Source organism: Chironomus tepperi, unplaced genomic scaffold, assembly GCF_022539635.2.
Source record: "Chironomus tepperi strain 1889 unplaced genomic scaffold, CSIRO-AGI_Ctep_v1 contig_430, whole genome shotgun sequence".
Lineage (NCBI taxonomy): Eukaryota > Metazoa > Arthropoda > Insecta > Diptera > Chironomidae > Chironomus > Chironomus tepperi.
The window spans coordinates 589,820-611,569 of record NW_027226552.1 but is presented as its reverse complement, the minus strand read 5'-3'; the positions used below and the strand labels follow the sequence as shown (position 1 = coordinate 611,569).

Here is a 21,750-nt window from a genome sequence, read left to right as displayed (position 1 = left end):
ACAAAGTTTAATAATCAATTAACTGTTAACTTATTATGTTACAGAAAAACGAGCTTTTTCAAGAATAAACAATGAATTTCTTAATAATCAGAAAACAATTTTTAGGGAAAAATTCCCTTACCTTTAAGCTATGCTCCACTTCCAGAAAAATTATTAGGCAAATAATTTTACATTACCCCTTAACAGGAATCATAACAGGTTAATACGCATTTCAGATTTTTGTGTATCAATGCATTAGTAAACCAGCACAGGAATTGTAACAAAAGGGACTATAAAAGGAATCTAATGACATTACATCACTTTAATCGCAGTTTAGATCAACAAAACGTCACTCTCCAAAAATGGGAAGGATTGCAATCTTATTTATTATCATCTCATTTCACATTATCGTCACCTATTCAATATTCCTAAATGGAACTTGCAATCCGATTATTAACGATGATGTTTGCGTTAACAAAAGCTTTTTTGATAAACTCACTAAACCAAAGTCATATCAAGTAATTGCTCATATGGAATTTGAGAAAAGGACAGGAGTCACGATGTTCTATACTTACATAAAAGCCAACTTGATAGCTACAATATCAAAAAATAATAAGGACGTTCTTTTTACTATTAATTGCTATAAAATTCCATTTGATATTACACATCAAAAATACATGGATTTTAATCTCACGATAAAAGGATGTAACGCTTTATATTCTTCATTCATGGTAATGGGAAGTAAGAACTACGACTTTAACAAGTATACCAACAAGGATTCAATGCTTATATCAATATTTAAGATTGATAACTATATTTCGTTTTGGGGTTGTATGCCAAATGGAACAACAGTTGACAGAGCAGCATGGATATTATTGGATAATGAGAATATCACTGAAATTAATAGTGAAAACTTCACATACTATTTGGAAGATTTTCTTAACAAATTAAGTCCACATATTGCTAAAATTGGGTTGAATTTAAGCATCGAATCATTTACGATGTACACTACAACAGACAGCCATTATACATGCCCCGACTCTCTAGATGAAGAAACTACTCATGTTCAAATTACAGTAGATTTTCCTCGGATAAGTGAAATGTTATCAAAAATACAATTAAATGAATACACGAACATTAAATTTGGATCTGTGCTTCTTATGTTGTTGGGACATTTCATCTTTATGTTTGCTTTCTTTACTATTGGATATCAGATTGTTATAAAGTGTTGTAAGAAATAGAGTTTCTAAGGAACCCTGAACTCATTGTACTGACTACAGTTTGGACAACACGGATATAAAGCTGAAAGAGATATAATACATAACTTACTTGATCGATGTATCTTGAATAACAAACATATTGTTTTAAACTTGATAATCACAATGACTGTTTTAATTCTTTCTTGATCCGAGAGCACATTTATAATAGTGAATGCACACTGCATGTTTGCATAATATATTGTATAACTTTAATTCAAGCTTGTTTATTGCTTAAATAAAGGATTTTCAGGAGCTTTTTGCCAATTTTTAAATATAATTTGCTTCAATTGAGATAGTTTGAGGGTGGGATTTTCAGCTTTTATAATTGGCATTTGTGCCTCTTCGTATGCTTTAAAAGCAGCCTTCATTCTCTTTTCTGGATGTTTGTCTTCTTCCGAATCACCGACTTTAAGGACTTTAATAGCTTCATCAACAGTACTGGCTACATGAACATCAAACATGACTCTATTGAGATTTTCTTCGATTGGAGCTACCTTTGGTACAACAGGTTTATCGTTTTTATGTACCAAGCTTTCAATATTCTTATTTCTTTTCTCAACTTCCAAATCAATTTGAGCTCTAGTCATTTTACTTTGCGGGATTTTGGCTGCTACTTTAATGGACTTCTCCTCTTGTTCGAGTAATGCTTTAGCTTCAGCCTTTTTCCTTAATAGTTCAGCTTTCTTTCGTTCTTCTTCAGCCTTCTTTTCCTGCTTCTTTGCGAGATTCTTATCGTCATCTACCCATTTTGCTGGAAGTGAAGGAAAAACAACAATATTATTCACTGGATCTTATAACGTGCATAAATGTGTGCTTGTATGACTGATATCTACAAGCTGTTCATCAGCATATCATCCAGAAATCTTATTAATTATCATAAAATCAATTATCTTACCATCTTCCTTTCTTCTTTCGTCCTCTTCATTCTTTGCCTTTTTCACAGCAGCTTTCCTCTCTCGTGCTTCAAGTGACTTAGTGTTTGTTGTGATTTTCTTAGGCATTGTAATAGGAATTAATTAATTACTCTAAATTTTAAAACTTTTGTTAAGTTTTTGACACTTTTTACAGGGTGTCGCCTACTATGATGAAATGAATTCAACTGCGCAATCTTATCAGAATTTACTCGAATAGGTTAATAATGTTTAAAGATCCGCTGGTTATAGGAATTTCCGAGTATGTTCCTCTCTTATGTATTGTAATTATTCTTCTAATAGCATGGTATAAATTGCTAACGGATAAAATTCAAACAAAGTCAGCAGGGGGACGCAGCTTTGATATGTTTACATTATTTTTGGCGGTTTATTTGCTAGAATTTAATTAAATATTTATTTCCCAATGGTTCAAGTGTTAATTAAATAAAGTGAACACTTTAACTGATAGTGAACGTAAACAACTATCAAATTGCAAAGATTCAGTGTATTTTTTTCAATCTAGATAGCTAATAAATCAACAAATTTAAAATGATCATCGAAATACACGGAATTAAGATTAATTTCCCGTTTGAGCCTTATGCTCTACAGAAAGACTACATGACAAAAGTGATAGAAGCCTTACAGTCGCAACAGAATGCAGTATTAGAGTCCCCAACAGGTAAAAAATCAAGTTAAGTGAATTTCGCAATATTATAAATTTTCTTCTTATTTTGTCAGGAACTGGTAAAACATTATGTCTGCTGACTTCATCCCTTGCCTGGTTGCTGCAACAAAAGAACCAGATGATGAGTAGGGAGAAAACCAATTTAAATTTCCAAGCTGGAGAAGTTATGAAGAATATGAAAAGTTTAGACTTTAATCCTGAAGATGTGACATCAATGATGGATCCAAGTACTGATGGCAGGCAATGGAGAACATCTACAATAATCTACACATCCAGAACACATTCACAATTGACCCAAGCAATGAGAGAATTAAAGAATTCAGACTATAAAGATGTAAATTCTGTTGCCTTAGGTTCTCGTGATCAGCTGTGCATTAATACAGAAGTTCTTGAAGAAGGCAAGTCAGGAACTGAAAGAAATAACTTGTGTCAATTGAAGGTAAAGAAGAGACAATGTAAATTCCGTGAAAGAGTCGATAAATGCACATCAAATCCAGAAGTAACAAATATGCCAATAAAGGATATTGAGGATCTTGTTACAATCGGAAAGAAATGCACAGCATGTCCGTACTATTTATCTAGAGATCTTGCAGCAAATGCTGACATCATTTTCATGCCTTATAACTACTTATTAGATCCAAGAATTCTTAAAGGTTTTAAAATTAATTTAATTGATTCCGTTGTGATTCTCGATGAAGCACATAATGTTGAGAAAGTATGTGAGGAATCAGCAAGTATTCAGTTTGCATCAAGTGACATAACAAACTGTATTAATGATATTGCACACGTTATGAAAATGTTAAATAAAGAAGATGATTTAATGGAATTTGTAGACGATGAAGATGCTGAGAAGGATTTTACGTTAGAAGACTTAGCAAAGTTACAAGAAATCATGCTGACACTCGAGAAGGAAGTGGATAAAATTGATTCTGTGCTTGTCAAGCAAGGTGAGTTTTAACGGCTCTTTAAAATTTGAATTTCTAAAAGTTTCGTTAAAAATATTTTCCAATATATATATATGTGGTCATACAAAAAAATGACGGTTATTTTTTGGAAAGACACTAACACAATGACAAAATTTACAGTACGTAAATAAATTGAATTTCAAATGACGGTTATAAAATTTTTATTTATCAACAAGTTTACATTGATTGCGACGAATGTCTTGAAATATCCTGAGAGTTACGTTAAGGAAACGTCGACTGTTCTTTAAATCGACTTACTGACAATATAAAAAATTATTTGTTTACATTTTTTGTAACCGTTATCTGAAATTCAAATTTATCTTTTGTCAATGTATTAGTTTTGTTTGGGGCGATTTTGGGGCGATTTTTTTCCGATGACCACATATATATATATTGATATTTTCAAATTTCAATTTGTCGTTATAATTTAAATTTCATCTTTCCGTTATTTAGGACGAACGTTTCCTGGAAGTAAACTCTTCGAAATCTTCCGTGCAGCATCGATTGATCAAATTTCATATCCGATGATAAGAAAGCTAATCGACAGCTTATCAACGTTCTTGACACAAAGCTCTGCTGGCAATTTATTCGGTCGTAAAGGCGGTGGATTAATAAAAATAATGCAAGTTCTTGAAACTGCTTTTGATGGATGTGGTGGTGTTGATTTTAATGAATATTTAAAAGACATGGATAGAGGATATCGAGTTCATGTAGAAATTGAAGTTGAGAGAAAGAAAAATGATTCCGGCGGATGGGTTACTCAGACAAAATTGTCAGGCAATCCAAAGGTCATTAATTATTGGTGCTTTAATCCTGGATTTGGAATGGCTAATTTACTGAGACGGCAAGTAAGAACTGTTATATTAACAAGTGGAACTTTAGCTCCTCTTAAGCCATTAATTAGTGAATTAGCCATAAGTATCGATCATAGACTTGAAAATCCACACATTATTAAGAGCGATCAAGTCATTGTAAAAATCGTTAATTCTGGACCTGATAAGGAATCATTATGTGGAACATATGATAATCGTGATAATCCAAAATATATCAAATCAATGGGAATGACAATCCTTGGAATATCACGAGTAACCCCAAATGGTGTTTTAGTCTTCTTTCCGTCATATCCAATGATGAATAATTGCTTTGAAATGTGGAAAAATACAGGCATTTGGCAATCACTTTATGAGATAAAACCAATATTAATGGAACCGCGTGGTAAGGATGAATTTGCTGAGAGAATTGCTGAATATTACGACCTTGTGAAGCTGAAGAAAGGAGCAATCTTCATGGCTGTTTTAAGAGGTAAGATTTTTCAGAACCTTACAAATGTTTCATATTAGTTAAAACCATACAACAGTTTTAAAATTTAAATTAAATTCGACTGTTAAAATCAATTTATTTTTCTCAGGAAAAATCAGTGAAGGTCTCGACTTTAATGATCACAATGCACGTGCTGTAATCATATGTGGCATTCCATTTCCTCCAATGATGGACCCAAGAGTTATTCTAAAAAAGAAATATCTCGATATTAATAGAAATAATGTCAATCAACTGCAAAGTGGACAAGAATGGTATGTGCTGGAAGCTGTTCGTGCTGTAAATCAAGCTATTGGTCGTGTAATTCGTCATAAAGATGATTATGGTGCTATATTCCTATGTGATCGTCGATTCCATCAGCAAAAGACTCAGCTATCTCGATGGATTCAGCCACATTTAATGAAACAGTCGCCAAATGATGCAAATTTTGGTATGATTATTGGTGAACTAGCTAGATTCTTTAGAAATTTAAGTACATCGATGCCTGAGCCAGCGGTTAGACAGGAAATTAAAGAAATAAAAAAGGAAAATATCGATGGAAATGGATATTTAAGCACAACAGTTTCTAGTAACAAAATGATGAGACAGCATATAAAAATTGAGAGTTCAAATGAAATTTATGGCACACCATCCCTTCCCACCCAAAAATCTGAAGAATTTACAAAATATTGTGAGGATTTGCAGCATAAAGTCAAGTCTGAACCAAAAGGATTTATGGGAAGCCTTAATCGTGAAGTTTCTGTGATAGATTTTAATTCTACATCGACAGGCGAAAGTTCGTCGTCATCAACTTCCTTAAAAACTGCCCGTTCCTTTGATTTCTCGCAAGAGCATGAAAATGCTAGTAAGAAAAGGCGTCTGAAAATGATACCAAATGCGAATCAGCTGTACAGTGAGCCACAATCATCAGTTCTTGAGCAGCTGAGGAACACAAAAGTTCGTGTGAAGAGAAGTGATTATGATAGACACGTTTCGAGTGATAAGAAGGAATTTATTGGCGAGGTATGCTTGGTTAAAGCTAAAAAATAACGGATTTTTAAAAATTGAAAATTAACGGATTTCTCAGATTTGAATTATTTTCGTTAAAGTTTCGTCAAATCTTAAAAATCCGCTAAAATTTAAATCCTTAAAAAGTCGTTAATTTTTTATTCATGTTCAAACTAATAAAATCATCAATTTAATTACAGTTAAAGTCATCAATCTCTGTTGAAGGATATAAAATTTATTTGGCAACACTTTATTCATACAACAAGAGGGATTACACAATCGAGAAGGCACTGGACAAATTTGTCGTTCTTTTCAAGACAACGCCGAGAGCTGTTGCATTTTTGAGAAATACAAGAAGTTTCCTGCGGGAAGAAGATAGAGCAGCGCTTGACAGAGCTATTGAAGATAATTTTGTCATTGACTGATTTTATTTAAGTTTAATTTTTATAGTTGAATTTAAGTTTTTTAAGAACAATAATAAAAACAGTTAAACATTTAAATACTTTAGTTTTTGACTTTTTGACATGCTACATCCCCCTGTATACATCCAACAATCAACAAAACATAAACAATTCTGTAAAAATGAATTCTTTTAAGAAAAAATCAAAGAAAATTAAAAAGAAACGTGACAAAAAAGGCAAAAAGGACAAGAAACGAAGGAGGAGATCGAGTAGTTCAAGCAGTTCCAGTAGTAGCGACTCGTCATTAATGTCCTCGTCCTCTAGTTCGTCTGATTCAGAAAAACATAAACAAAAGAAGCGAAAACATAAAAAAGACCACAAAAAGAAGAAAGCCAAGAGATATGAAGAGAAAACTAAGGATGGAGAATCCAGCAAAAGTAGCCAAAGCATCACAGTTCCACAGGAGCAGCCTAAATCTGATGATGATAATGACTTTACAATTCCAATTCACTTAATGGACAATAATCATAAAAAGCCAGAAACGAAGGAGGAGTATGAAAAGAGGCAGAGTGTGTTGAGACGAGTTGTGGATGAGGAAACTGGACGAACTAGGCTAATTAAAGGTAAGTGTGTTGGATAGTACTCTTTTTGATGATCCAGTGAATTAAAAAAAAAAGAGATCCAGAATAGAATTTGAATAGGATTCTTATTGGAACTTAATGGTCATCATAACAAGCCTTGACTGTTCAAATATTAAAGCATTTTATTAAACTTCCATAATTGTAGGTGACGGAGAAGTCATCGAAGAAATCGTTTCAAGAGACAGACACAAAGAAATCAACAGACAAGCTACCCAAAGTGATGCACAAACTTATCAAAACAAAATGATTGGATGGGCTATAACGAATAATAAGAAATAAACTTTGATTTTTTATAAATATCGACAATGTTCTGGTTTATGATTCATGTTTTCAGTGATTGATGTGTAGGAGCTAATTGAAGACTCTTGGATCTTGAACTCGGTATTAATGCAAGCTCTCTTGTCTTTCTAACGTCTAACAATGGTTTTCTGTCATTAAACTGCCTTACTTAAGAAGCCGATGCATCTAAACTTCAGATTTTTGTTATTCTACTGGATCTCATTTTATAGGCTTGGGCAGTGAATTGATCTTGCTGGATGTTCCAAGTAGGAATCCTCCTGTACTAACCTGTCTGAAAATCAGTAAACCATACATTAAAACTCAGCAGTTCCTTTAGTTCTAAGGAAAATCACAAGATAATTTTATTGTTTCTTTTTTCTAAAAGTTTTTTGATTACATTTTCATTTTGTCTACTTAATTAAATTTCTTTATTATCTTGAAATTTCAATAAATATATTTAATTTAACAATCAACCCTCTTAAAGATTCCTAAAATGACTTTTTGTGTTGTTACTCAAAGATCAAAAAGACATGAAACGGAAATAATATAAAAAAATCAACCATTTACACCCGAGCAGCACATTATGACAATGACTAGTCATAATCACTGTCCAGTAATCTAATAAGGAACATGAATTAACATAAAACAACTTCAAAATCATAAGTTAGGGATTTAAATTTTTTTCTCATGCTTCATTCGCTTAAATTTACGGGTCTTTACCTAAAACAAAAAAAGAGAAAGAAGGAACAAAAATAATTAAAAATATCACATGCAATTAAATTAATATTTTTGAGACTTCCGGGCACTAACGTACTTAGTTGCGTGCTGGAAATCGACAAAAAATAATAATTGGAAAAGATTCAAATAAAATAAATAAATCAGTGCTGCATTAAGTGGATAAATAATAATTTAAGAAAATTGTGATAAAATTGGAGATTATTGGAACTGATTGATAGAAAATTCAGAACCTTACAATTTCTTTTTAAGATAATGCATTTTGTATGGTTTTCGACAGTCAATTGTTTCCAAAACCTTGTAAATTTTAAAACTGTTGTACTGTTTCAAAGCAAAAAGTGATCCAAAACCATACAAATGTTTTAATACTGACTGTGGTGTTTCTATCTTTGGTTTTAATGCTGTTGTAATGCTTTCATCAACTTTTTTTGAAATCAACTATGAAAACCTCTCAATTCTAAGCTTTCTGCTGTTGCAAGGTTTTATTTTCAAATATTTCCTTAATCATTGCCAACAATTTTCAATTTCATAAATGCTGTGCTTAGAATTGCTATCCTATCTTGTAAATAGTTACCAAAAAATCTTATTAGAATTAACCAGAACTCAAAGTCGACTTAGATTTAATTCTCACATTAATTCTTGTCAACTTCAAGCTTTGGAGTCAACCATGCAGATTACAAAAATCCGACAATTCTGCTCATGGTTTCTAATTGGTGAAGTCTTCAATCGCTTAAAATCCTTTACAATCAGCTTTTACCTTCTACTCTATCATTTGATGTCTCAAAACTGACAATACTAATTTGCAAGATCTCTCTGTTATGCATCTCAAAGATCAACACTAAAATGTAAAGGATTATCGACGACCTTGAAAACTTCACCGCTCTGACTTGAAAAATGTGGAAGGATATATAATTTTTTTTTAAAATTCCAAATAGTGAACTTTATATAAGATTAATAGAGTAGGAGAATTCAATATTATACGTGGGAAAACTTAATTCTAGGTGATGTTATTAATAAAAGCAAATAGATATATCAACAAGTGCTTCATTTGTGAAATTATATATGATAAAACAGCGTATACAGGACAACAGAGTTGGTGATTGGTGCAATTTATAGGTTATGTGATTTAAAATTTGGATTAAAACATGTTTTTGGAAGTAAATTCAATTTATGTTTGATATCAACCAATTTTGTACAGTTTTGGGTAGAATACTGACAACATATCCTTAAAATTTTACAAATTAACCTAAAAAACCCAACATAACCTATAACTTAGCTGTAAAGTCTTGAATAGAGGATAATATACCTTGATCCTCCTTCTTGTCCGAGCCCTAGCCTCTATTTAGAATATACAAGTAACTATAGTCTAAAATATAAGATCAAGTCAGAGAATCTGAGACTATACAACAACAAATACACTAATCACCAACTCTGCTCAAAAACGACCTTGATCCACCCAATAAACCCTTCTAACTCATCATTACAATACTTTTCATTACATCCACGACATTATCGATAAAACAATGCATGCATGAATTGTTCCATACATTTTTTCTGCTTCTTCATGACATCCACAACCATCACGGAAAAAAAGGAAAAAAATGACTTCATAATCCAAAAATAAAACATGACGTTATGCTGCATGAATCATGATTCCGTTGGAAATGAAAGTGCTAATCATTTAAGGATATAATTACATTTCTTTTTTGACGATATAATTGATATTTGGCCTACGTGACATGACAATATGAACTAATATCCGTCTAGTCTCATTTGACTTATCAACTGTCTAGATATTGATTTTCAGCAATCAAATGCTATTGAAATTAAAGTTTGACACAAGGGAGGAAGAGGTTGTCAGCAAAAAATCTGCCGTAAAATTTGTGATTACAAAATGTTATGAAATCCCCATCGAGGAAAAGTCGTAAAAAAAGGAAATTTGATATTGAACTTTTCGCTACAAATTCGAGTATTGGAAGTAATGCGATTGTTTTAAGTGCTGATTATTATCAGACATCAATGGTTAGAGGCAATTGGACCTATGGAATGAGGTTCCTAATTTTGGTAATTTAAGGATATCAACTTGAAAGTTCTGGAATAGGATATAAATCTAATATTTAACGGATTTCAAAAGTTTGAATCCTAACGATTTTCAAAAATTTAAAATAATTCAGGGTTTGAAATTCATATTTTTGAAAACCGATAAACTTCAAATTTTGGAAAAACGTTAAAATTCAAATTTTTGAAAACCGTTAAAATTTCCTAACACTCAATCTGTTTAAAATGATTCCATTAAAATCTTATTTATATTATTATTTCCAATCTATTACAATTTGTGCGATATTTGCATAAGTTTCTAGATTCCTAGAATTATCTTAGAAGTATGTCCATCAAATCTATCACAAATTTACGAAATCTAAAGTTCAATAAGAACTAATTAGTTAAATTCCAAGAAATATCGTTGGAAATCTACATAACATTCAAAAGTCTTGAAATGTTTTGGGATATAACTGCTATTATTTTGATTTGCTCTGTCAATTGAACCGAAAATGTCATTTGAAAACCTTTCAGCAAATTTTCCATTTAATTGAACAAATTCCATTAAAAATGAATATAAGGAACCTCCCGTTCAGCCCCATACCGAGAAAAATAAAGAAGAAGCTTTAAACGACATATTCCTTATCCGATATAACTTTAATTCCATGCTCAGTAAAAACAAATTTAATCATTTCGTCATACGATTTGGGACTAAATCGTCCTCGTGCATTAGATAATGGTGTATTAAGTGATTCAGAGTCAGTTTGATCGTCATCTAGTTGTGCATTAATCTGTTCTGGTGATCTGGGTGATTGTGTCTCGTCCGTATCATCAGGTGCACCAAAATCATCATCGTGCGTTTTATTTACAGGATTTTGTGCATCATTTTCACCCACCTTATCACCTCGAGCAGTCTCATCGTTATGAACTTGTACGGCACTGCCGGGTCGAGGTAAGATACGTACACTTGTTCCATCAGCTGATGCACAACAAAAGACTTTTTGAAGGGAATTTGTGCTGACAAAATCAACTGTTAAGCTAGCCTTTGAAGGTGGCGGTGGCATCGGAAAATCACCTTCGTCCATACTTTCAAATTCCTCAATCGCTGAACTTTCATTTTTCTCGTTCTGCTTCTTCACATAACTCTCATTAAATGTTGAATTTTCACTTTCGGGTGAAATGGGCGTTAAAATGACATCGATTGTACTAACCGATGTGGTCGAAGATGGTGGTAGTATGTACTTGCTATATATAATTTGCACATTCAATTATCCGATTGAAACAATTATTTTGTTAGACATGAGAAAAGAGGGAAGAGAAAGAAAGCACGAACATTTTTTTTTTGTTGGTTTACGAGTAAATTATAGCAAGAAGAAAATTAAGAGAAATTCAAATTGATTGAAAAAAAGTGAACCAAAAAGCTTTAATTTGGATGTATTCATGTGAGATGTCACGAAATAATTGAACAAATTTTACGGATTTCTAGAATTCAAAATTTAACGGTTTTCTAAAATTCAAATTTAATCCACTTAATAATTCAAAATTTTGAAAGACGTTAAAAATTTGAATTTCAAAATATCGTTAAATTATTCAAATCAGTTAGCATTCCTGATTAGTTTCCTGTTTATTCAACACTCATTTTAATTTCAATAGATGAATTCTCAGCATGAACACATTGTCGTTCGTCACAAGATAAATAAACAGAAAAGGAAAAAAACAAATCTCATTCCATAAATTTACTTACGTATCATCACTTGACGTTGTTTGATATAATCCATGCTTATTTATGTAATCAATAACGAGGTCATCAATAAGATATTTCACAGAGAGTTCACGTTTAATAAATTTCCGTACGAGAGATGACGATACTTCATTTGGTATCCAATTTGTAACTATTGTGATATTTCGCTTAAATTTATTGAGTAAGTCCGAATCGAAGATGAATTTCTCGAGATCTGAGTTGTTTCTTGAGACCACAACGATGCCGTGATGTCCGAGAATAGCTGCTATCTGTGGATACAATACAGAATTTATTTAGAATATGTCAACTATAATTAGTTGATTAATAAATAGTAGACTTACATCGTCAGGCTCCCAAAGTCCAGGCGTAGCGAAAGATTCCAGTAAATCAGCACCACATAACAATTTAACTTGAACTGGATCTCTAGTCTGTCTTATATTGTCAGGAACCCAACTTGGCCAATTACTCTTTGAATTAAGTCCATTTAAATCTCGAATAATTGAATTCACATAATTTTGATGATACTGTAATGTCATTCGAGTTCTCGACCATCCTTCTTGCTGCATTTCCCATTCAGAAATTCTAATCCAGTCTGATGATTCTGTTGCTATTTTTAGCATTGCATGTCGATGTGTCTGTGGTGCAAGACCTTTCTTCCCATAAGCGTCATGAACAGGCGACATAATTCCGCCAATTACCTCAAATCCCATTTGTGTAAAATGATCCTTTGCTATTTCTGTGGATAAAAAGGCACAAAAAATTAGCTCCAGTAAATATTTGCACATCAATTGAACTTACCAAACATTCTTAAATGCATGAATGTTGGTGGATTATAAGATCCACAAGCTATAAACATTATTTTGTGACTCATTTTGTTAGGTATTTAATTTAATTCATCAAATACGAAGTAATACACAAAAATTTAATTTTTTCACAAAATATTTTCACTGTAACTTATCTTATCTCACTTGATAGTCACTATTGATCATAATATACATATTTATTTACGATAACAATGGATTTACGTGTTGTCTTTTGCTGTTTTGCTGTTAAATGAGATATTTTTGTTGATTTTTGTGCAATTTAATGACTTTGGATTGTTTTTGACATTGTGTAATTTTTGTGTGGAAATTTTTGAATTTTTGAAATCCGTTATGAAGAAAAGTCAAAATAATTTTGATCTTAGTAGTCCATTGGGTAGTAATCCAATGTGGAAATATTCACACCGTAACATAGGAAGTGTATTCCTGTTGAGAATTCAATCTAGTTTGAACGCACAGAGAAGAAAAATCTGAAAGTACGATGTGAATATGAAAACTCACTGAAAAAATTTAGTGATAAGAGCTTGCTGGGTGAGAAAAACGTAAACAAAACGGTAAAATAATTAAAAATGAGTGAGGACGACATTATCTATGCCGTTCTCCTGATTCTTGGCATTGCTTTTGGACACTTCTATCGGAAAATCAACGATGCAGATATTAAGAAGGTCGTTGGAACTATTTTCGGCTTAGTTATTGTATTTTACACAAGCGGAATACAATCACTACACATATTTATCAGTTTCTTCGTCTGCTTCATCATTATCAAACTCGATCAGAGGTATGTAATTATCAATCGGATGATGTCTTATCAGTTTCCGTCTGAGTTTTGTTTATTTCATGTCATCGAACTTGATGGAATACAATTTTCCACTCCATTTTCCGGAAAATTCATGAATAACAATCTATTTTTAATTTTAGGAGATGTCATTTAATATGCTTCTGGTTTATGATGATTTATTTACTGTTCTTCCGAATGACTGGTATTATTGGTCTTACGTCTCCCGGAGGACACACAAACATGATCCAAATGATATTGACACTAAAGATTATTGGTTTTGCATTCGAGAAGAACACTGTTGTGACGAAACTCATAGAGGCTGAAAAGAAAGGAGAAAAAATAGGATTAACAGATTGTGAGAAGGAAATAAGGAACAGTTCCTTTTTTGACATCTTCCACTACTGCTTTAATTACATTGGATTGCTTACTGGTCCTTACTTCACATATCGTACCTTTTATGATTACTTATATTATCCATTCTACAAGCATGCTGACTGTTGGATTGCAACTATGCAAAAACTTGCTTGGGTTCCACTTTATGCTACATTATTCCTAATCACATCCTACATCTGGCCATCGGAATATCTCCACACAACTGAATTTTACGAATCTCGTTCCTTCATTTATCGATTATTCTACGTATGGCCAACATTCTTTATCTTTAGAATGAGAATCTATATTGGAATTACATTAGCTGAATCTATTTGCATTAATGCAGGCTTGGGTTGTTACCCAAAAGTACTCGAGGTAAAGAGACTCATAAATTATTTATTCTTTATCAATTAACTTATGGCAATTAATAAATTTACAGGCTAAATGTGGTCACGGACCATCAACGGCAATCACCAAAGAAATTGTTGATAGCACAGAGAAGCATGAATATGAATTTGATACAATTGAGAGTGTGGATGTGATGAACGTTGAAAAATGCTGGACATTCAGAGAAGCTATGAAGCACTGGAATAAATGCGTACAATATTGGCTTGCAATGTATGTCTACAAGCGATTCCCAAGCAAAAAGTATCGTGTAATGGCAACTATGGCTGTTTCTGCTTATTGGCATGGAATTCTTCCTGGACATTATTTCTGTATTCTTGGTCCTATCGTTTATCTTCCAGTTGAGGATATACTCCTTAAAGTCTTAAAATCGGATGATCCAAATACCCAAAAAGTCTTCAATATCATCACATGGATCTCCAAATTCTTTGCATTCAGCTATTTGGGAACGGCTTTCGTACTTAGAGATGTCAGAAAGATTTGGCATTATTACGGTTCAGTCTACCATTTTGGATACTTCTTCTGGCTTGCTTTGTACCTGATTTCCATGTTATTTTATATGCTTAAGAAGAAGGCCCAGAAACGGGCACCAAAAGATACTGATAAGAAGGAAAACTAATCGAATTAAAAAAATCTATTCCGTCAAATATTTTACTTACGTAATTAATAATACTCTTGAGTTGAATTTACCAATTGGCCATTTATATCCATTATTTTTAGACAACTAATTCCAATAACGACTTATTTTTTTATACCTTTTTATGTGTTTTCTTTTTATTGAAAAAACCACTTTTTGTTGTTAATCTTGAGAAAGGCTATTAGATAAAGATAGTTAGACTTTTGTTTTGTGTGAATTGTGTGATTATTTTATAGCCAAATGAGAATTAATGTAAAATAAAGCAATTGAACTAGTGAACCATTTTAGAAATCTAATGACTAAATATATTAATTAATCAAAGAAGGACAAAAGAGCAATTGGAATCTCAAGTTGTGGGAAGTTCCTTTTAATCAGCAAGGAGAGCTAGATAAGTTCTTGGAATGTGAGCAATTGCCATTCGCAGATCAATGAGAATTGAACTTAAGTATGAATAAGGGGTACTTGTAATTCATAGTTCTGATATTAGACCATTTGATGACAATTTGAATGCGAACCTAAAAGCACCTAGATTTGATACTACTAGAATTCAAGCAGGAACTTCAAGTCGATAAAAGAGTAAAAAGGTCATTATAACAGTTTACCAATACGATGATTTAAATTCTTGTGGGATTCGAACCCAAGATTTAGTATTTCTACAGGTCACAAGATTGTTCCATTAAGCTATCAAGGATATTTAAATAAATGGCAAAATGCTTATATAAACTGCATACTTCTGTTGCCTTGCATAACCATACAGTTATAGAATCTCAGATTAGCCTCGTATCGCATTTTATATTATCTCCAGGCTCTGAATTTTTAATTTTCAAACGCCACTTGAACCTAATCGAGTCATGCCAACTCTGTTTCCATTTATATTTTTTTGGGACAACAAGGAATGACCCGCAAATTTGAATCCTTTAATGTTACTAGCTTTTGTGGCATTTTTAAGTAGAAATGACTAAGCTTCCATTTATTTTAAGGATTGAGCGATCAGAATAACCTTTGTAATCCACAAACTATAGCAATTGAAGACATCACTAAGAATAGACTTTAATCAACAATCAAGGTTACCCCAAAAAATCATCATTTCATCCATAAACCCACGCAAATAGCAGAATAAATTATCCTACACTCAACATTAAGCATAAATTTTTACTTCCCATAATAATTACCAATCCGCTCCTTTATAATGCGTAGATATTTGATACTCTGTAAACTGTTTCGGTTACATTGCAATCATAAGGATTCATTGACTGAGAGACACACTCAATTTCACATAAGAAATGTATGTGCATCAACCCAATTCTCTCGCACAGCACAACATTTTTCCTTTTTTTGCTTTGTTTTTATTATTTTTCAGTACATACTCTCAGTTTATTGTAAGATTTTAATGTGTAAACATCGCATGTGCTGTACATTGAGTTTTACGTGACAGACCAAAATTAAAAAGTTTAAATTATGATATTAAAGAATCCAGTGTATCCCTCAGGGCACACGGAACATCCAGATGATGGACATAAAAAATTATCAGTATTTTTCGCTGCATTATGCATTATTGACTTATTTGGTGTATTTCCAATTGTGACATTACCAAAATCACTCATCTCATGTGGAGTTTATGCATTTCCATTAATATTATTTGTGTTTAGTCTGCAAATCTATACAGCTGTTGTGTTGGGACGATGTTGGGTGATTGCTGAAAAATTAGATCCAAGGATTTTAAGGAAAAATCGCTATCCATATGCTGCGATAGCTGAATTCTCATATGGAACTGGAATGAGAATATTTGTTACAATATTGCTCGATTTAACGGTTTTTGGTGAGTTTCTTTTGATTGACTAGATTCGCAGCATGACACCAAAAAATAATTTGTTATATAGGCGCCGGAATACCAAATTTACTAGTCGCATCGCAGAATCTACAGCTATTGGGATTAAGGATATCGAATGAGTCATTCAACTTTTCATTCTGTTACTTCCTACTTATAATTGGATTATTTCTATCGCCATTGATGTGGCTTGGATCGCCGAAAAATATGAGGTAGGTCATTCTTATGACAGGCTGGAATTATCAACAAATAATTAGCATGTACATTATCAAGGAATGTTCCAAAAAGTACATGAACCATTAATTACGATTAAGTCTTTAAAATGACGCATTTCTTCCACTGATTCAGATTTATTGCAAGCATATCTGTCTGTATATGCACGAGTGTTGCAGTTATGACGTGGATTTGCGTATATTGGGAAACTGATGATCCTGCTGTGACACCGATTGAAGATTTTGATCCGAAACACCCACCTTGGGAGAATTTACTTAAAGGTAAGTGATGATGGGTAGTTTTTGAGGATGTGTAGGAGGCTTTTATAGTATTCTGTAGGTTGTTGTAGATAGTAAGCGATGTGCGTCAATTGACGTTGATGTGACTTTGCCATATCTCGATTCGGTTTGAATCCTGGATTTTGGTTTTCTGGAACACTTAATGACAGTCGTGTAGGTGGGAGGGTCAAAAAGTCTTATCCATGAATGAACGTCATTTGTAAGACTCACTTTGATGAATGAATAATGATATCCACAGAGATTTGTATACGTGCCTAATTATTCAAAGACTGAACTTTCTGAAGATATTAAATTTATACGAAATTTATTTTCGTCCTACAAAGCCTACTGATATGAAATTAAGGCATGTTTATTTTTGGATGCTCTGCATGACAAGATTGACACAAAAAAATTGTAATTTTCTTCTACAACCTTAAATAAAGCTGGGTAACTTTTGTTCTATGAACTTTTTGATTAACATGTACATAGGTGCACTATACCGCCTACATTTGTAGATGCAACTGCATTGTGTGGTTAAAATTCAATTAAATGTATAAGGACTCATATTATATGAATATATCCAGTAGCTGCAGGTATAAATCCATTCATTGATAAAGCCTTAATGATGCATTGTATTGTTATGAGTTGACGGAGGCTGATTTCAGACTTTATTAAACTTTTTCGAAAGAAAATCACTGCAGACACTGTCCTTGATGGATATTGACACAACAAATATTAAGTCCTTACGTCAATACAAAGTATCAATTTACATTGTTTCTCATATCAGGTGAAATAGATGGCAATGGTTGATTTAGACATGTGTACAGAATCGTGACTAAATAAACTTTGAGGATTATATGAAAATTGCCACATTTTCATAATGAATCATTAGACAAACTGGTCCATGTGATGATGCTTATGTTACGCATCGTAATAAAATATTAAAAGTAGCTGCAGATATGAGTTTGGGGTTTAATAGCGCAAAATAAAAAATAAAAAAAATTAAGACAGTCGACAGCATCAAAGTTTTTCTTCAAATGTTAAGGATTCGAATCTTAGACTTATGCACAAATCTTCGTTGGATTTACATTTTGCTATGACTTATAAACTACAAAATCCTCTATATGAATATATCAAGGTACCCCATAGCCATTTAACCTAATTAATCCTCCTCATCCCCTTTACAGCATACGGAATAATTGCCTTCCAATTCGACATCCACCCAATGTTGCTTACAATACAAGTCGATATGCAAGACAAGACGAAAATTGGTCGTGCTGTTTTTAGTGGCATAGTTTTTACATGCTTATTGTCACTAATCACAACAATAATGGTATTTTATACATATGAGCAGTCAATAGCATCAAATGTTCTAGAATCGCTGCCCAAGAGTTGGACGCTTTATGTGATTATTTTATTAGTCACATTGCAACTATGTTTATCGAGTGCTGTGGGAAATAGTGCTTTATTTCAACACATTGAGGATCTGTTGGGGGTTCAAAGACGTAAGTTGATAATCTGTTGATTAAATTGACTGAATGACGTTGTGTCCTTACCACATACATTAATTGAGGTAAATCCGCAGTTGATTTATCAATTAATTTCACTGATGTGCATCATCATGTCATTTAATTTAATTAATTTTATCATGTATAAATTTCCACAGACTTTAATATTTGGCGCTGTATTGTGCGGAGTACGGTTATATGGTTGGCTGTCTTCCTTGGTGAACTCATACCTAAATTTGATCTGGTAACATCATTGATTTACATAATCATGAATAATGACATCAATAAATGAATTTAATTTTAGGTCATGGGCGTTATTGGAGGAACATTGACTGGTAAGGGGATCGTTCATAAATGATGTCAACTTTTAACTGTTTTTTGTTGCTTGGTTAGAACATCCTTTAACCGACTAGAATTCTTGAAGAACTCCCTCCTTCCCTTAAGCTCCATTTTCCTCCTCTCTCTTAGACATCATTTATGAACGACCCCCTAAAAATTAAATGTCATTTGAAAATTTCCATCCTCAATGAACAATTGATTATTTTTAGGTCCATTAATCTTCATTTTACCACCACTTTTTTACACCAAAATGCTGCAATTGGAGAAAATTCACGACGAGGAAATGCGAATTTTGATGCTGGAAGAGTACATGAATGACGAAGATCCATTAATAAAATTACCAAAATATGGCTCTATTCCTGAATTTCATTCAACTAGTGATGAGTCACTTGTGTCTAGATGTCATGATGGAATAATGAAATTACTTAGAAGTGAATGTACATTGTCGATTGTTGTCATAGTTTTTGGAATCTTAGCAACATTCACATCGACATTCTTTAATATGAAAGATTTTCAAAATTTTAGTTTTTGGTCACCCTGTATTCGAGTTTTCACTGGAGATACTCAACCATAAATGACTGTAAATATAGCAAAAGGGATATTCAATTAGTCACAATGGACTGCTACTTATTCAATTATCATCTAGTATTAAGTGAAATAGATATTCTTTATAATTGTACTGTGAATCAGTGATTCTTTGACATGGGGTAATTTAGGAGCAAGACAGAGGGATGGGGCAGATTTTATGGGTAATGGGGAGTTAGAAGGGGTAAATTTTATGCTGTAATTGAAGCTTTCATGGATTTTTAACAAGGAAAATTTAGTTAATTGAAGACATTTTTCATTAAAATAGGGATTATGGTACCTGGATATGTGTCTGGGGTAATGTTGAGTTTCTGGTGTATTTATTTTGAGGAGAGATTGAGATTGACTTGTTGAGAATCCTTACTAAACCTCTATAATTTAAACTTTGTTCCATAAATTCAAATATTCTGCATATTGTCCAAAAATATATCAAATTTTGAGATTCTTTGAAGTAAATGAGTGTCCTGGGGTAACTATAGACGGCTATAGACGTTAAGGGGTATACAATAATAGGACCATTATTATTATATAGGATTGAAGGGAGTCGACCCCCCTATATACAACGCATCTGATTAGCCCCATCACCAAACATTGAATTCTGTAATAAAATTTAATCTAAATAAAATTCAAAAAAAGCTTAAAATTTAATTTTTCGAAAAAGATTTTTCATTTTTATTTGGCATTGTTGTTGATTTTTGTTTTGTTTATTATTCCGATGAAGCAGAAATTGGTGAAATGAGAAAATGTATCTTTTTATATAATTTAAGTTACAAAAATTATTGTATACAATTTCTAACTTTTAAATAGTTCACATTTTTTACGTCAGTTTCTTAAAAAAGTTTTTTTAATAATAAAAAAATCATTTTGTTTTTTCTAAAATGAATTAATATTAAATGTTAAGATGATTTTCATTGGAGTATATTTCGTGTTTTTTTATATTTTTTTGAACTATAAATTATGAAATTTATTTTTCATCTATTTCATTAAATATGTTGACACGATTTGATATTCATGTGTCTATTCTATGACTCTATTGGACCAAGTTCTTGAGTTTAACTTTCACTATTTATTAACTTCCGCGTGGTGCACGGAAGGTATGTTTTGTTTAGTTAAGTTGTATTGAACACAAATTAATGATATTCTGGATGAATGAAGCAACTGTCGTGTCTAGAATTGAAACCCGAGCGAAGCATGCTTCTATTTTGTTGGCATTTGAAAGCCAAATGAGCTCCTCTTCCTCCATTGTGTTGCTCGGGTTACTAGTGTCTTATTATGAAAATTTAAAACAATTTTTTATGATTTTTTTTTAAAACTTGCTTAAAATTCAAATAACTTCACACTAGTCACTATTATTTTTGTATAAAATTCTACTCATATTGCATTTTCAAAATATTTAAAAAATTTGAAATTTTAAAATTTTTTGTTTTTTAAATAAATTTTCCTAATTTTAATTTTTTAAATATTCAAAATTTGAAAATTTCAGTTGAAAAATTTATAAATTTCAATAATTATTAAAGTAAAAAATTGTTCTGTACGCAATTAAAATAGTAAATAATTTGAAAAAATGTGAAATTTCTATTCAAATTCAGGTTTTCCATCCAATAAACATTTTACGTTGCTCAATATCTAGGGCAGTGACTTTCATTAAGAAACTCATTGTTAATCTTTTTATTAAATATTATTTCTTGATGTTTTTTAACTTTTTATAAAGGTACTGTAATTATTGTGTTCAATCATTAACTCCTTGTGCAACTTTCTTCAACGCTAGAAATTAAAATCTTTTAATTTTATTTTTAAAAAATTTCTTGCTGGGATATAAATTAAGTTTTAGACCTGTGCACATGATTCAAGCTGCGAAAAATATTGTTTTTAAAGAATTGTGTCAATGAGGCTTGCTTAATAAATTTGCTATACTTTTAATTGAGTAGTAACTTCTGCAGGTGTTTTAGTTCCTTATAAAAATGTTTTAAATGAGCTTTAAATTTCATGCCGTTTAAAGTTCTGATAAATTTATCATTGGATTTAATATTTTGATGAGGGAATTGGGAC

General features: G+C 32.0%; 6 protein-coding genes across 6 annotated transcripts; 4 read left to right on the top strand and 2 right to left on the bottom strand.

Moving 5' to 3' along the window:
* Positions 1-1,338: 1,338 nt before the first annotated feature.
* Positions 1,339-2,343, bottom strand: LOC139097762 (coiled-coil domain-containing protein 124-B). The gene is made up of 2 exons (XM_070649723.1): positions 2,134-2,343; positions 1,339-1,989 (listed from the first exon to the last, which is right to left on the bottom strand). The coding sequence occupies exons 1-2, from the start codon at positions 2,237-2,239 to the stop codon at positions 1,463-1,465; spliced, it is 633 nt and encodes a 210-aa protein (XP_070505824.1). The 5' UTR covers positions 2,240-2,343; the 3' UTR covers positions 1,339-1,462.
* A 118-nt stretch (positions 2,344-2,461) lies between these two features.
* Rtel1 (Regulator of telomere elongation helicase 1) lies at positions 2,462-6,603 on the top strand. Its single transcript, XM_070649722.1, has 5 exons — positions 2,462-2,828; positions 2,888-3,781; positions 4,253-5,101; positions 5,208-6,118; positions 6,304-6,603. Exons 1-5 carry the CDS (start codon positions 2,699-2,701, stop codon positions 6,526-6,528), a joined length of 3,009 nt encoding a protein of 1,002 aa, XP_070505823.1. The 5' UTR covers positions 2,462-2,698; the 3' UTR covers positions 6,529-6,603.
* A 26-nt stretch (positions 6,604-6,629) lies between these two features.
* On the top strand, positions 6,630-7,451 carry LOC139097765 (ADP-ribosylation factor-like protein 6-interacting protein 4). Its single transcript, XM_070649724.1, has 2 exons — positions 6,630-7,127; positions 7,291-7,451. The coding sequence occupies exons 1-2, from the start codon at positions 6,686-6,688 to the stop codon at positions 7,422-7,424; spliced, it is 576 nt and encodes a 191-aa protein (XP_070505825.1). The 5' UTR covers positions 6,630-6,685; the 3' UTR covers positions 7,425-7,451.
* Positions 7,452-9,876: 2,425 nt separating this feature from the next.
* Nmnat (nicotinamide mononucleotide adenylyltransferase) lies at positions 9,877-13,034 on the bottom strand. The gene is made up of 4 exons (XM_070649751.1): positions 12,736-13,034; positions 12,279-12,673; positions 11,941-12,206; positions 9,877-11,441 (listed from the first exon to the last, which is right to left on the bottom strand). The coding sequence occupies exons 1-4, from the start codon at positions 12,806-12,808 to the stop codon at positions 10,823-10,825; spliced, it is 1,353 nt and encodes a 450-aa protein (XP_070505852.1). The 5' UTR covers positions 12,809-13,034; the 3' UTR covers positions 9,877-10,822.
* A 220-nt stretch (positions 13,035-13,254) lies between these two features.
* Positions 13,255-15,246, top strand: frj (membrane bound O-acyltransferase domain containing farjavit). The gene is made up of 3 exons (XM_070649721.1): positions 13,255-13,536; positions 13,677-14,283; positions 14,348-15,246. The coding sequence occupies exons 1-3, from the start codon at positions 13,328-13,330 to the stop codon at positions 14,930-14,932; spliced, it is 1,401 nt and encodes a 466-aa protein (XP_070505822.1). The 5' UTR covers positions 13,255-13,327; the 3' UTR covers positions 14,933-15,246.
* Positions 15,247-16,354: 1,108 nt separating this feature from the next.
* On the top strand, positions 16,355-20,560 carry mah (mahogany). Its single transcript, XM_070649754.1, has 7 exons — positions 16,355-16,769; positions 16,831-16,990; positions 17,127-17,272; positions 18,457-18,774; positions 18,936-19,021; positions 19,082-19,112; positions 19,326-20,560. Exons 1-7 carry the CDS (start codon positions 16,409-16,411, stop codon positions 19,688-19,690), a joined length of 1,467 nt encoding a protein of 488 aa, XP_070505855.1. The 5' UTR covers positions 16,355-16,408; the 3' UTR covers positions 19,691-20,560.
* The last annotated feature ends 1,190 nt before the right edge of the window (positions 20,561-21,750 follow it).

What these genes read in the sequence shown, in the direction of transcription:
- Rtel1 (XM_070649722.1), top strand. Translation starts at nt 2,699, where the DNA reads ATGATCATCGAAATACACGGAATTAAGATTAATTTCCCGTTTGAGCCT. An exon ending in AGTATTAGAGTCCCCAACAG is followed by an intron (nt 2,829 to 2,887) that starts GTAAAAAATCAA and finishes TTATTTTGTCAG; the next exon opens with GAACTGGTAAAACATTATGT. An exon ending in TTCTGTGCTTGTCAAGCAAG is followed by an intron (nt 3,782 to 4,252) that starts GTGAGTTTTAAC and finishes TCCGTTATTTAG; the next exon opens with GACGAACGTTTCCTGGAAGT.
- LOC139097765 (XM_070649724.1), top strand. Translation starts at nt 6,686, where the DNA reads ATGAATTCTTTTAAGAAAAAATCAAAGAAAATTAAAAAGAAACGTGAC. An exon ending in ACGAACTAGGCTAATTAAAG is followed by an intron (nt 7,128 to 7,290) that starts GTAAGTGTGTTG and finishes CCATAATTGTAG; the next exon opens with GTGACGGAGAAGTCATCGAA.
- frj (XM_070649721.1), top strand. Translation starts at nt 13,328, where the DNA reads ATGAGTGAGGACGACATTATCTATGCCGTTCTCCTGATTCTTGGCATT. An exon ending in ATTATCAAACTCGATCAGAG is followed by an intron (nt 13,537 to 13,676) that starts GTATGTAATTAT and finishes TTTTAATTTTAG; the next exon opens with GAGATGTCATTTAATATGCT. An exon ending in GTTACCCAAAAGTACTCGAG is followed by an intron (nt 14,284 to 14,347) that starts GTAAAGAGACTC and finishes ATAAATTTACAG; the next exon opens with GCTAAATGTGGTCACGGACC.
- Nmnat (XM_070649751.1), bottom strand. Translation starts at nt 12,808, where the DNA reads ATGAGTCACAAAATAATGTTTATAGCTTGTGGATCTTATAATCCACCA. An exon ending in CATGCATTTAAGAATGTTTG is followed by an intron (nt 12,674 to 12,735) that starts GTAAGTTCAATT and finishes TTTTATCCACAG; the next exon opens with AAATAGCAAAGGATCATTTT. An exon ending in ACAACGTCAAGTGATGATAC is followed by an intron (nt 11,442 to 11,940) that starts GTAAGTAAATTT and finishes AATTATATATAG; the next exon opens with CAAGTACATACTACCACCAT.
- LOC139097762 (XM_070649723.1), bottom strand. Translation starts at nt 2,239, where the DNA reads ATGCCTAAGAAAATCACAACAAACACTAAGTCACTTGAAGCACGAGAG. An exon ending in CGAAAGAAGAAAGGAAGATG is followed by an intron (nt 1,990 to 2,133) that starts GTAAGATAATTG and finishes CTTCACTTCCAG; the next exon opens with CAAAATGGGTAGATGACGAT.
- mah (XM_070649754.1), top strand. Translation starts at nt 16,409, where the DNA reads ATGATATTAAAGAATCCAGTGTATCCCTCAGGGCACACGGAACATCCA. An exon ending in TCTGTTGGGGGTTCAAAGAC is followed by an intron (nt 18,775 to 18,935) that starts GTAAGTTGATAA and finishes AAATTTCCACAG; the next exon opens with ACTTTAATATTTGGCGCTGT. An exon ending in TCATACCTAAATTTGATCTG is followed by an intron (nt 19,022 to 19,081) that starts GTAACATCATTG and finishes ATTTAATTTTAG; the next exon opens with GTCATGGGCGTTATTGGAGG.